Genomic DNA, 14,639 nt, shown 5'->3' on the forward strand with positions numbered 1-14,639 from the left:
AAACAAATGGTAAGCATTCAATGCTTTTCTCTGCTTACATCTCCAGATGGAAATTATTGACAACATCCGCAGGGAAATGACTAATAGTCAGGGAGCCCGCAAGTGAGTTGCAAACTGAGAAGGAAAGCTAAATATGTAAATGGATATGTCTGACCTTGCTGGGAAACCTAAATGTGGCATGATATACTAAATGAGTGTCCATCTTCTGTAGAAGAGACGGCCAACCTTAGAATGTGAGGTGTTACTTTAAGTAACATTCGTGATTGCTTTTATGGCCTCCATCTTAAAACCATGGACTCACGTGGGCTTGGAGGGCTGCAGTGGTGTGGGTGCAATTTTAGCTCATAATCCCTTTTTGGCATTAGACATTCTAACATTTTCAGCTGGTTTTGTGCAGTTTCGCTCAAGGAGTATTGTGGTCTTTGGACAATATAATGGGAAAAAGTGCCTCGACACTGTGGGAGAAAGACAGCAGTGTGAACCCACAGAGATCTGTGAAGATGAGGAGGATGACTGTGGAAAAGACTTTAAATGTGGTACAGGTAATTCTCTCACTCTCACTGATCATTGTGGGTTTCTGTGTGCACTTGTGGGTGAAAAAGAAAGACATATGCTTCTAGACACTCATGTTTCCAAGTGTGAAAGGGGCCTGCAAGTAGACCATCTATATATTCTGTACAAAAAAGTAAAATGTATGTGTGTTCTCTCTCCTCCAGCATTAAATTGCATTTCATAACTTCGGAAAGAGAGAGAAAACTTGGCATGAGACATACAGTGTCTTTCCTGATTTTGATTGCAGGCAGGTGCATAAAGAGGCGACTTCTGTGTAATGGCGACAATGACTGCGGAGACTTTACAGACGAAGATGATTGTGAAAGTGATCCCCGCCCCCCTTGCCGCGACAGAGTGGTGGAAGAGTCCGAGCTAGCACGGACAGCAGGCTACGGGTCAGTATTCCACTTGACTGTTCTAGAGGAGAATGAGTGAAAATGATCTCTATCTGTCCCGCCATGCTGGAGTGGTAGAAGTTTCACATTGGTAGGAAGAGTAGCTGTGGGGCTGTATTCTGTTTGAATTATGTTTGAGCTTGAAAGGGAGTAAGTGCTGAAGAAATATCTCAGGATAATTTGGACAAACTGCCCGACCTCAGTGGGTGTCTGTAGAATGGTCTAGACTATCAAGATATTAGTTGATTACTTCTGAGTTCAGTAGAAGATGAAATAACTCATTTATGAACCTCTGGAAGACAATAGCAAGGTTGAAATGACATGTTAGCATTTGAAATTGGTCTGGCAATTCCATTCAAATGTTTGAATTACCAGGAAGACTATCTTCCATTGAAACTTCTCCTGGATCTATACCTGGTTATAAGTTCTCAGGAGGTTCCAGCATTCTGAAGTTGTTCCAAAAGGAATGGGACAAAGGAAGCAATTCTGATGCCAGCTGGTGATGGTGTTGAGACTATGGTTCTCATTTCAGAGCTGAAGTTTCACTCATTTTCCATACAAAACATAGGGGCTCTGGCCAAGAAGGCTGGGATGAAAAGTCAGACAGTTTAGGACAGAATAGAGACCATTTGTAGATCTGTGCTCCAAGAGTTGTGAAAATGACACAGGCCGGAGGTGCTGTTCTGTTCTGTTCCCTGTAGTCAGAGGACATTCCACAGATGTCCATAGCATAGTCTCCATTAGTTGTTCTGAACAGTAAGGATGTTTGGGTGGATTTGTTGGTAAATTGTCCCCAACAGAGACATAGTTGTTCCCCCATCCAGTAGGAGATTGACAAAGATTGCATATGGTCCTATTTCACCACCAGACTGCAACATGTCTCTTCATCTTCACCATCCCAGTGCCTGAATCATAGTAGGTGCTTAACAAATACTGATGGGTGAATAAATAGGTGAATTAATTAACTAATAAAGATAAATGCTTTCTAAAATAGTGTCCATTGACATCAGGTGAGACTGAAACTGGAACCCTAGAAAGAAATTCAGGTTTGGGACTCCAGTCCTGGGAACAAGGTTAGGGACAGGAAAAAAGATGGGGGTGGTGGTAAGACTAAAGCTGATGGGGAAACTGAGGTCATGGTTCTCAACCAGAGATGATTTCCCTCCCAAAGGGACACCAGGCAACGTCTGAGGACCATTTTGATGGTCGCGACTGTCGGGTATAAAGATGGGTGGAATGAGGGAGCATGCTGACATCCAGTGGGTGGAGGCCCTACAATGCGCAGGACAGCCAGATCCAAACTGTCAATAGTACTGAGGCTGAGGAACCTTACATTAAGGAGCTGGATAGCTCTTAAAGGAGGACTTCTGTAAAAATGGAGGTGTCTTCTTTCTCTGAGCCAGGCCAAACTTTCACTTCTTCAATCGTATAAGAAAAAAATTTCACGATACCGAGAGCCAGGCACCATATAAAGAAAGCATTTTATACACCTTTTATTCACTTTATAAAATCTTGTCTAAGCAGCTTTCAGACATTGCCCAGAGTGCCTTTAGCCTTAAGCCTAAAGGTAGAAATATTGAGTCAAATGGATGGTCTTGGCCCCCAAACTCAGCAGGCTCTCTTAATAATTGGTGAAAATGACATGGGAGTTGTCCAAAACTGTATAACCAGATCACAGCATGCTCCAATGAGCTCTGACTCTTTCTGCTTTTCTCAGGAAAAGGCTATGAGTCTGTAGTCACAGCCTATTATTACTTTATTTTGCTTTATTTGGGATCCAAGAAACAATTTTTCCCCTAATCTAAACAAAATTACATATATTATGTATTCTCGCTTAATGCAAATTTACATCTTGTTTTACAGTGAAAAGATACAGAAATTTCAGCCCATTTAGCTGAAAAACAATTCATAATCTATCGGTTTCCTTTGTTTGGAGAAAAGAAAACTTGTTATATAGCGTTTGCCAGAGTGTTTCATACTGAGGCATCCCAGAGAGTCAGCTAACGCTTCTTAAATACCTCATGCTTACCAGCTGGTGATAGGGAAGGTCACAGGTCTAAGCCTTCAGCAAGGAAGCTGGTGGGGCCCTAGCTATGGGGAAAGGTTGGCTTCAGAGGTGGAAAATGAGGTAGGCCTTGATAAACTCAGTCCACCGACATTTTTTGTTATAGTCCACATTACTATGAGTGAAAGCCTATAACTAATTTAGCCTTCATAAAACCTATTCTTTGACAGCTTTCATTTGCATAAAACTTTAAACTTTTCAAAATCTTTTTGCACATTTCTTCTCTATAGATTTTCATAATAATCCTGTAAGATTGATAAGGGAGGTACTATATTTTACACATGAGAACTGAGTGAAATAAGGCCCTTTGGCTCCTTAGTTTCTAGCAGAACTAAAACCCACGTTTCTCTGACTTACATAAATCTATACTTTTTTTTACCATGCCACTTACCTTTTCCTGCTGCCACATGCCCATCACCACCACATCACTATAAAACCCTTAAGTCAACACCTTGACTTCAAAGCAAAACTAACTTTAGAAACTAAAACTCAAGTAGTTTTTATTACCCAAATATTTGAATTAAGACTATACATGAGTAATATAAATCAATTAATATTTAAGAAGATGTTTCAAAATAACATGCTTTATTATATTTATGATATTCTTTAATACCGTTAATATTACATAGTTATTTACTATGCATCTTTATTACTATATCAGGGGCTATGGGACTATATTGAAATAGAGATAATAGACGTAAACATCCTAACCATAGCAACATGCCTATAAACTGCTTCTATGCCATCCAATCTGGAAAACCTCAGCAAGTCTTACCAGTAGTCATATCTAGTCAGATTCTTTAACACATGAAAGTCAAAAGTACTCATAGTAATTAATTTATCCTTTTTTTTAATTTTTTTATTTGAAGGATTCTCATTTAAATTCTTAAGCCAGGAGAATTTACTTGTATCACAATGTTTCAGCCTCTTGTCTTGTAGATATCTGAGATTCTCCAGAAGTGTTTAGAGAATCCTCCCAACCAATCTTGTGCTCATTGAAAAAACATAAATCTGAACCAGTTGCAAATGATGTACAATATTCAAGGAATTATTTTGTGTGTGTGATCTAAGCATAACACCACTTCTGTAGAAAGACCTTTCTCTTCATTTTACCTGGTAAATTGGAACTGCCTGAGGTTCTAGATGCAGGTGTGAAAACAGGCATCTCCAAATGCTGCCAAAGAACACATGGTTTTTATTATTATTATTATTATTTTATTTATTTTTTTTATTTCCCAGGCAATGACATTTGATCCCTGAGAAGTTTTCATGTTTCTTGGCAGAAAAAAAATTGGCTCATTCTAGACTAGACTGGCTGTCTCTGTAGTAGTGGAACCAAATCAAAAGTTTTGAAATATTTCTTCCTTAGTTGTGCTTTAGACTGTGGATCAACTTCATTGTAACTTTCCAGATGGGTCCAGCCAATTGGTCAACTTGCTGATCCATAAAATAATAATCTTCAAACTGTGGTATGCAAACCATCGGGTACAAAAAGACTCTACAAGGGGGAGATAGGTATGTTTTGCAATAAAATCTTCCTCAACTATTAGTTGCTGAATTAACCTGTCTAATTTATAGTAAATCCTCAATTCTATATATACATATTTTTCATAAAATTGATAAGCTTGACAACTCAGTGACATATAAGTTGTCAAGCCCATTTTCTTTTCTCACCTCCCCTTTTATGATCATCTAACTCCCACTTTCCAAAAGAAGAGTACACCCCTCATCCATCTCACATTTTATGGTGGGATGTTAAAACCAAGAAATAACTCCAAATGTTCATACCCAATTGGATTCTTAACACTTCGTAGGGCTAGCAGTCTCAAATTCTTTTTATCAACAACATTAAAGATGTCCTAATCAATTGTCAGATAAAGAACTATAAAAATGAGTTTTGATGAAAGACTAGTATGTGATCTTTTTTGGCATAAAACTCAGAAGGTCAAAGAACTGAGTGACATTGCTATGACAAAATTCCTTCTTATCTACTTATTTATGTGAGTGAAGTTTCTCAGCATTTACTTCTATAAAAATGGAAAGTAAAAATAAAATTGATACTGAACCTTACCTTTTCCTAGCAAAGCAATAGAAATAGTCATCCATGAATGCAGAAACTAATCAATTAATTTTAAAGAAGAAGCCCCATTCATTTCAGTGAGAGATACCCTTCAATAAAATTTCACTTATATTTATTAACTATTTTTAAATGTATAATATATTTAAATATGTTACTAATAATTATAACTCAACCTAGAAGAATTTTTTAAATACTTTGACCTTGTGGTCAAAGAATATTTAATATTTAAAATTTTTCAATGAATACCTTTTTGGTACAGAAAAGTATGAAAAGTAATCAATTAAAACTTTCAAGCATAAAATGAAATTATATTAAGTTAAAATTCCATGGTGAAAATGGAATAGAAATATGGATTTAAGAATGAAAAGGAGGTAGGGGCATATGAGAAATCTCTGTATCTTCTGCTCATTTTGCTGTGAACCTAAAATTGCTCTAAAAAATAGTCCAATAAAAAAAGAATCAAAAAGAGTGCTATAAAATGTCCAGCTATTAAAGAATAATAAACATTTGATACCCACAATCACTACTGCATTTATACACCACTGGATTTATTTTTTAAATAGGCAAAATAATTATATTTTAAAGTGTAAATATTTACTTCATACTAGAAAATTATATCCTTCGTAACTACTTAAACGTAAGACGAAAAATTTGAAATGTCAAACTAAAACTGCTGGGAGGCTTAGTTTCTCAAAATTTTTTATAGAGTAAGTAGACAAGCAGAAATTCTAAAGACTACTATCTAAAAACACACCAAACACCTTTCCATCTTCAGGCTTTTGCACACACTATTCCTCCCACCCCATTCCTTACCTTCTGCCCTCCTTGAGTCTCATCTTTCAAAATGTAAATCAAATTCTACTGCTTAAAAAAAATCTTTTTTTATGAGCCTGCCTTGGGGGGTTGCGGGGGAGGGTCTCTTCTTGTTGGGAACCTGCTCAGCACTTAACCAAACCATTCATTTGGCACACATATTCTTCCTTGGACTATTGTTTTTAAATTGGTGGTTGTGTGTCTAACTCTCTAACTTAAATATGATTTTTGTGAGATCAAAGACTGTGCATTAACCGTTTTAATATTACCCACTATTGATGACAAACGCTATGCTACACATAGATATAGTAATCACGTAAGAGTTAATCATCGTTATAAACAAAGATTAATATCAGTGTTCACTGAAAGTCAAGAGGTACTCTGTTAATGTAGATATATGGAAAACAAGTTCACTATGGAATAAAGAAAATGTACTTAGATTCTTGTATACGAAACAAACACAGATCATCTATTTCCAATATCCTACTTCTTTGTATAAAAACCTTAGTAATACAAAAAAAATATATTGATTCCTCACATTACAGATGCAGGGGTGGGTGAAGAATTAAAGCAAAAATTTTAATCTACCATGAATGATAAGATATTTAAGAAAGTAAACCAGGTATAAAATGTTTCTTTTTTTTCTTTCTCATTTTTATTCTGGTTACTAAGTCTAATTTTTGGCCATTGATTAGAATTACAAGGCCACAGCATTTATCATGAAAGGTATTTGTGGCAGGGCAAGATGTGAGAAGTGATTTATTCTGTAGTCAGCCTTGAGCAAGATATTTCCAAATGAGTTTCTTAACTTGCCTCCCACTGAAGTTGAGCTATAACGTTCATTTTCTTTGTAGGTTCAAAGCTTATTAAAAATGTGCTGTTTATAGGAAGATGTTATTTTTAACTAACCCACTGGCAATAGGATACCCTTTTAATGATTTTTTTCTGCATTAATAATGGGTTGACAAATTGCTCTCGAAATCAACATCTGAATTTGTAATCCAGCTCGTGAGAGTCAGGAATGTGGTCTAGAGCAATGGAAGAGTTTATGTTTTTGTGTCAGGCTGAGTTATAGATGTGAGGATCAAACCTCCATTTTGGCTTCCCTGGCCTGGGGCCATTTATTCCTTGTACAGTCTAGACAGCAATGACTGTTCTCCTTATTAACAAAGGTGAACTTCACAAAGAACAAACTGCTTTTTGTCCAAATATTGTTTTTAGGTCTACAAATCAAACTCAACTTTTTTTTTTTTTTTAAGCTAAACAAGATTCTTATTTCTGAATTAAAGCTTGCCAAATAAAAATATTTTCCTAAGAGAAAAAAGTAGAATTTCTGAGAATGCTTTACTGGGATGCTAAAACTTTTGAGTTCCTCTTGGAAACATGGGAATAATATAAGCATGGAGGGAATAAAGTTCTTGACAGGAAATGAGACAACTGGAAGACAAGGCTTAAGTTTAGAGAGAATAAAAGAAAAAGAGCTCCGATGTTGATTCATAGATTAAAAATTACATGCATATGTTATATGCATTCCACCACTACCCCCCCTTCCCAGGTGCTCTGTTCTCAAATAATTTAAATAGGTCATATTACAGCACTAGGTTGGCTAAGAGTTAAAGCAATGGAGTTAAGACTCTAGGAGACAGATGGCCCTTTGCTTCTTACTTATTGCATTTCTTTCATTGTTCTCTCAACAGTGTCCTAATTGCCTAAAAAATTTATAAGGCCTTTCTCAGATATGCTTTCTGCCAGAGACACAGAGAGGAGGGAGGTGAATAGGCTTCTGTTCCTGATTACATCACACACATATTGGGTGATGAGAACATGAGCGGAAACTCTCTCTTTTCCCAGCTAGAGGGTGGCTTTGCACTAGCTCCTGGCATGTCCTTACGTGGTTGTCCTCTGTTCATTCTCAGGATCAACATCTTAGGGATGGTTCCCCTAACCTCACCTTTTGACAATGAGTACTACCATGGACTCTGTGACCGCGTTCGAGATGGAAACACCTTGACCTACTACCGAAGACCCTGGAACGTGGCTACTCTGGCCTTTGAAGTAAGTCACCTCCGAAGAAAACACATTGTTCCACTTTTAGTTGAAAGTTGTTTTAACAAGTTTAATACTAAATAATGTGAAAAAATCAGTATAATAAGAATGTAATGTGAATATAAGATCGACTTATAGATGAGGAATTGTAACTTGGATCTCCTTAGAAAATATACTGTAGTCTATAATCAACCCACAGTAACACACACCTAGTGATAGAGTTTTGGCAAATACATAGACTCCATAAAAAGAATCATCTCAGGTTCTGATAAAACTAAAAATTAATTTAGTGCTGATTTAAGAATTGCGAACACTGCTTTCATGCTGTTTAAACTCAGTTTTTGCTAGCCTACCAATGAAAAACAATCTTCACATTTGTTTTACTTCAATATTCCCCCTTGTAAAGCCTGCTAATGTGAGAGGCTATTTTCACTCACCTCAGACCCCTCTAGTTTTTGTGAAACTATTTCTCAAAGTGATTTTTCCTCTATACAATGCTACCCCAAACTTACCACCTTCCTGAAAGTCACATGAATTCTCTAGAACCATCCACAAACTGGACTCACCCCCTATTTGAAGGATTAATATTTATCATCTTTAGAGATACCTTCTTTGGTCTAAGCAAAATATAATTAAGGGAAATAATTTTGCTTATTCTAAACCAGGAGCTAAAATATTGTTTCTTTAGATTAGTCTCATTGTTGACAAAGTCCTTCATTATTGTTGTCACTCCCAGCAGTTTGAAAAACATACATACTTTTAAATAAGTGGAGTTAATATTTCTTTTATTTCTAACAATGTTGTAATCAGTCCCTACTCGTTGCAGCCTGAAGTGATCATGCTCTCCCATTAATGCTAAAGATGTTAACGTCTGTACTATTTGACTGGCATCTTTCTCTCATGTGACCACATTGTCATATTTTTTGTATCTTCAAGTTCAGAATAGAATCACTTTCTCATAAATCTCAAGGAACATTTTTAATTATTGATCTTTCCTCATCATGCCAGGTTCACCTTCTTTAAGCACATTTTTTGAAGGGAAGACATTGCTCTTTCCAAAAAGTATTATATGTGTTCTACTTCTTAAAAAAGAATAGACCAAAGATAAGATGACCTTTATCATTGCTGATGGAAGAAATGTTGCTGTTGTATTGTTTTATTTTGTTTTTAGTTCTCAGGACTACATCGTACAGTTGTCCTGTCTTCATCGCTGTGACCAGACTCTTAGCTTCTGTAAAGGGGTAGTAACTGGTGAGGGGTTGGGGTGCTTGTCCAAGACTGATCTCAAAACCACATTTGGAGTAAGCACATGGTTTTCCCTTATCTACAACCCTGGAAACAAATGTGCTTCCTCACTCAGAATGTTTTGGATTTTACAAAGGTGATGTGGTGCTATTACTTACACCTCCGGGGGAGTGAGGAGCAGCATTCTATAACCAAACACATGAATACTGCTGCAGCAGAATTAACCCATGTTTACACAAAGTGGGAGAAATGAAGACTATCAATAACTATCTGTCAGATTAATGCCTCCAAATGAGTTTTGGCATCAAGCTTATAAAAAAGCAGATAGGGATTGTGAACCTGAGTATTTATTTAGTGCCATCTGAGGAAGAGTGCCAATGGAGTTGACATAAGGCTTACTAAAGTCCCCAAATTGACTCCTTGGTGCTACTACTCTTGGTACTCTCCTTATGCTAATCTGTCATGGTCACGGAAAGCAAATAGCCAAACTTGTTTGCACTCAGTAAATATTAATTAGTATCATTAGCTATATTGGATCTGCATATTAAATCGAATAAATTTTTATTTGCATCTACTACTGTGTGCCAGGTGACACTATAGTGGGATGTGGATAAGACAGACATGGTCCCTGACTTCTTGGCGTTTATCGTCTGCAGGCCTATTAAATAAGCAATTATAAAAGGGAATAGTTTTTCATTTTGCTTTATTTTAAAAGAAGAGCCATGAGAGCTTATAGAAAATGGATTGTTAGTCTGTGGGATCAGGCAAGGCCTCCCTAATGGTTAAGCTAAGACTTGAAACGGAAGTATGAATTAACCAGGGCAAAGGGTATGGTATGTATGTATGTGTCGGGGGGAGAGCGAGAGAAATGTATGTGTATGAGTGTGCATAATGTTTGTATTACGGGAGGATGATTGGGTGCTAGAGAACATTCCAGAAAGTATAAAAGGGCCCTATGGTGGGAAGAAGCATAGGCTGTGGAAATACAAAGGTGGCCAGAGGGCTTGAGTACAGTCAGGAGAGGTTAACTTGAAATAAGTCTAGTTTAGACTTTATCTCATAGGCAGTGGGAAGACTTCGAAAGATTTTTAAGCATGGAAGTGACATGTTTAGGTTACTCTTCCCCCTTTATATTGAGCGCTCTCCCCAGCATGACTTGCCTTAAAGAAAATTATTCACATTTCTGTCTTTCCCATTAGATGGTAACATTAGGTTGTCTTTCTCAGCCTGTTAGAGCTGCTATAACAAAACACCAGAGACAAGCAAACTTAAAAACAACAGAAATGTATTTCTCAGAGTTCTGGAGGCTGGAAGTCTGAGATAAGAGTGCTAGCATGGTCACGTCTTCTAGGATGCAGACTTCTCATTGTGTTCTCACGTGTTGGACAGGGCTAGGGAGCTCTGTGGGGTGGCTTTTATAAGAGCACTAATCCCATTCATGAAGTCTCCTCCCTGAGACCCCACCCCCTACCACTATCACATCAATGTTAGGATTTCAACATCTGGATTTATGGGGGACATAAGATTTCAACATCTGGATTTATGGGGGACATAAGATTTCGACCATACCATTCCCTATGCAGAACAGTCACCCAATGCATGTTGCTGAATCTAGTCTCTGGCACTAACTGAAAGGATGGATGTTCCTTCCCAGATGAAAGAGAATTACAGTCTCTTTCAAGAGTACCTCTAGAAAGAGCTTAACCATTAAAATTAACAATCCTCCCTTTGATATCTGACAATAGCCAACTTGGAAAGGAATATTTTAATTGAAATTTTTAATTTTTAACTAGGTTGCTTAGTTCAGTTTTTTTAAATGCAAAAATAAATGTGGGGGGAAAAATTAAAAAGTCCAAACAGCATAATAGATTATACAAGGAAAAATGTTCCCACTCCACATTCCCATTTTATAGTTCTCCTTCTCAAAGGCAAACACTGTCTGTGGTTTTTCTATATTTCCAGTAATTTTCTATGCACATAGAAAGCATTTGTTTGTTCGTTCGTTTGTTTTTACAGGCAGTAGATCGTAAAGGTTAAGTCTTGGCCTTTCTACTTAAATTAATTAACATATATGAAATAAACAAAACAGTACCTGGCCCATAAACCCTCAGTAAGGATTAGCTTTATCATTTTCTATGTTCTCTTTTTTCTGTTACACAAGTGGAAGTATATTGTGCATCTGTTATGCAACTTGCTTCTTAATTATTAACATATTAACTTTTGAAAGCTTGCTATATTCTAAGTCCGTCATATTTATTATCGCATTGAACCCTCCCAACCACTTTTGTAGAAAGTATCCCTATTTTATAGACTAGGAATCAGACTAGGTGTAGAAAGGTTATTGTACAATGTCCTCCAACTTATGAAGTCTGTATTTGAACTCCAGTAGTCTCATCTCAGTGCCTTCATTCTTAACTCCTTTGCTCTCCTTCCAAATAATTGTGTGTGTGTGTGTGTGTGTGTGTGTGTGTGTGTGTGTGTGCGCGCACGCGCGTGCGCGTAGGGTGGGGGGTGGGGCGGTTCTGTGTTTATTTTGGGTGGTTTTTGTATGCTGTTTTTAACAACACTTTGTTATTCTCTTTTAGACCAAAGTTGATAAAAATTTCAGAACTGAACATTATGAAGAACAAGTTGAAGCATTCAAAAGTGTCATGAAAGAGACGACATCAAATTTTAATGCAGGTGTATCTCTAAAATTCACACCTACTGAAGCACTTGGGCTCTGTAAAAGTAGACAGAAAGGATGCCTTGAAGAAGCAGAAGTTCCAGAGAATAATACTTCCCAAGTAAATGCTGAGGGCTCATTTCGATTTACATATTCCAAAAATGAAATTTACCAACTGTTCTTGTCACATTCTTCTAAGAAGGTAAGACTAAACACTTCATGTGGAGAATATAATGGGATGTTTTGTAAAGTAATCAAACCCCTTCTTTTAAGTTTAAGTGTTTAGAGCAGATCAAGCTCATAAGAGAGAAAAAAATTAATAGTCAGCAAATTCTCCAATATGTAGCTAGAAGGTGAGAAAGAAGAATGGTAACTGGAGAAAAGTCTTATATAGGATTTAGCAGCAGTAAGTGGGTGAGATATTTGGTTGTAGTGAATAGAGAACAAGTTTATTAAGAATTCAGAGTGTACTTTTGGACTGAGACTGTAGTAATATGCTTAAATTTATACTATCTTCAGAATTACAATGAAAAAGCATACTGAGTAATTTTGGTAATTCATTGCAGTGCCTTAGGATGATGGCCATTTATTTACTATAAAGTGTGTCTCTAAGGTAATATGCTATGAAATTGTACACATTGCATATGAAATTGGCCTGCTTACTTTATAATCATACCTTTAATTTGAGACTTTGAAAATATGTTTGTTTTTTAATACTTAAGCCAGATTTAAAAGTTTGTTTCAGCACCTTTGGAACAAATATAGAATATACTTTCTGTAATCAGTATGATGCTAGTAAAATGCTCATTCTTTCTTTTCTGGTAGCAGAGTCATCTATTTAAATACCCTTCTCCCACTTTAAAAATAATAATAATTCACTCTTAGTAGATATGTTATGCCTAATTTTATAATTTTTATGAGTCCATACATTGCCTATCTAGTCATATGAATATCTACCTAAAGTATGCCATTGGAAAATTCTTTAAGTCATTCAACAAACACTTAATTTGTGGACTGCTACATGGTCAGGCACTGCTCCCGGAGCTTACAATCCATTTGTGAACCAAACTAACAAAGATTCCTGTCCACATCGAGGTGGATAATCAGCATGGGGAGATAGACAAAAACAATAAACAGAATAGCGAAAAAAAGAAAAAAAAAGAAGCTATGTAGTATTTAGATCAGTGTTATGGAGTAAAATGAAAAATAGAATAACATGAGGAAAGTTGAGAGTGCTGGGCAGATAGCAGTATTAAAAAGGAAGTTCAGGGTAGGCTTCAATGAGAAGATAAGGTCAGAGCAAATATTTGAAGGAGAGAAGATAGCCAAATAGTTATATATAGGATGATATATCTGGCAGAAGGAACTTTTAGAGACAAATTTCTAAGATGGGAACATACCTGCCCATTGGGCCAAAGTGAACCAGGAAAAGTTAAAGAGGTTACCTTGAACCAGAGCATGAAGGGCCTCACAGCTTATTCTAAGAGTTTCCTTTTCCTCTGAGTAACATGAGAGGTCACTGGAATGTTTTTAATAGAAGATTCACATCCTCTAATACATTTTAAATGATTACTCTTAGCACTCTATTGAGAAAAGCTTATGGGAGTTAAGAGCAAAAGCAAGACATTTCATTAAAAGTCATTGCAGGAATCCAGGTGAGAGATGATGGTAGTTCAGACAAGATAGTTGTAGAATCAAACACGATCCAAGGTTTTAGGTCTGAGCAACTGGAAGGATGGCATCGCTATCAACAGAGATGGGGAAAATTTCAGGTAGAGCAAATTTGGAAAGAACACCAGTGGTTAAGTTTTAGTTAGATTAAGGTTGAGATGTCTATTAGTCATCCAATTGGAGATGTCAAGTAGAAAGTAGTGTTATGATTCTGGAATTTGGGAAAGAGTTCTGGGCTTGAGCTATTAATTTGGGAGTTGTTGATATATAGATGGTGCTTAAAGTCATAGGGTTTGGTGAGACCACCAACAATGTTAACGTGGACAGAAAAAAATGAAGATGAAAGACTAAACCCAAGGAATTTCAATAAAAAGAGGAGGAACCAACAAAGAAAAGCAAGATGTGGCCAGTGTAATATTCTAGAACAGGAGTCCCCAACCCCTGGGCCACAGACCAGTACCAGGCCACACAGCAGGTGGTGAGTGGAGGGCAAACGAGCAAAGCTTCATCTGTATCTGCAGCCACTCCTCAGCGCGAGCATCACTGCCTCAGCTCCACCTCAGATCATCAGGCATTAGATTCTCATAGTAGCATCTGTCCCTGGTGCCGAAAAGGTTGGGGACCACCTCAGCGCGAGCATCACCGCCTCAGCTCCACCTCAGATCATCAGGCATTAGATTCTCATAGTAGCATCTGTCCCTGGTGCCAAAAAGGTTGGGGACCACGGCCTTAAAACCTTGCTACTCAAAGTGTGGTCCATGGACCAGCAGCGTCTACATCACTGGAAATCTAGAACTTCAGACTCTACTCTAGACCTACTGAATCAAAATTGCATTTAACAAGATTCTCTAGGTGATTTTTTCACATTTTACAGTTTGAGAAGAATTGCCTTGGAGGATAAGAAAAGACACTATCAAGGAGAAAAGAGTGATGAACTGTGTCAAGTGTGCTAATATGTATGTCAAAGAAGATGAGGACTAAAAAACAAGTGCTGGCTTTAGCATTTTGAAGATCGTTGGTGACCACACAGGTGGATACAACAGTCAAAACTCATGGAACTATGTGCTTAAAATCTTTGCATTTTTATTGTATGCAAATTATACCTTA

At 37.0% G+C, this 14,639-nt stretch overlaps 1 protein-coding gene across 1 annotated transcript in view; it reads left to right on the forward strand.

Moving 5' to 3' along the window:
- Nucleotides 1–14,639, forward strand: part of C9 (complement C9) — a 60,750-nt gene that overhangs the window by 28,851 nt on the left and 17,260 nt on the right. The window contains exons 6-7 of the mRNA XM_023536913.1: nt 7,822–7,960; nt 11,782–12,063. Of these exons, the coding sequence (XP_023392681.1) occupies nt 7,822–7,960; nt 11,782–12,063 (421 nt within the window). The remainder of the gene's footprint in view (nt 1–7,821; nt 7,961–11,781; nt 12,064–14,639) is intronic.

This window comes from Pteropus vampyrus, unplaced genomic scaffold (genome assembly GCF_000151845.1).
Source record: "Pteropus vampyrus isolate Shadow unplaced genomic scaffold, Pvam_2.0 Scaffold172, whole genome shotgun sequence".
Classification (NCBI taxonomy): domain Eukaryota; kingdom Metazoa; phylum Chordata; class Mammalia; order Chiroptera; family Pteropodidae; genus Pteropus; species Pteropus vampyrus.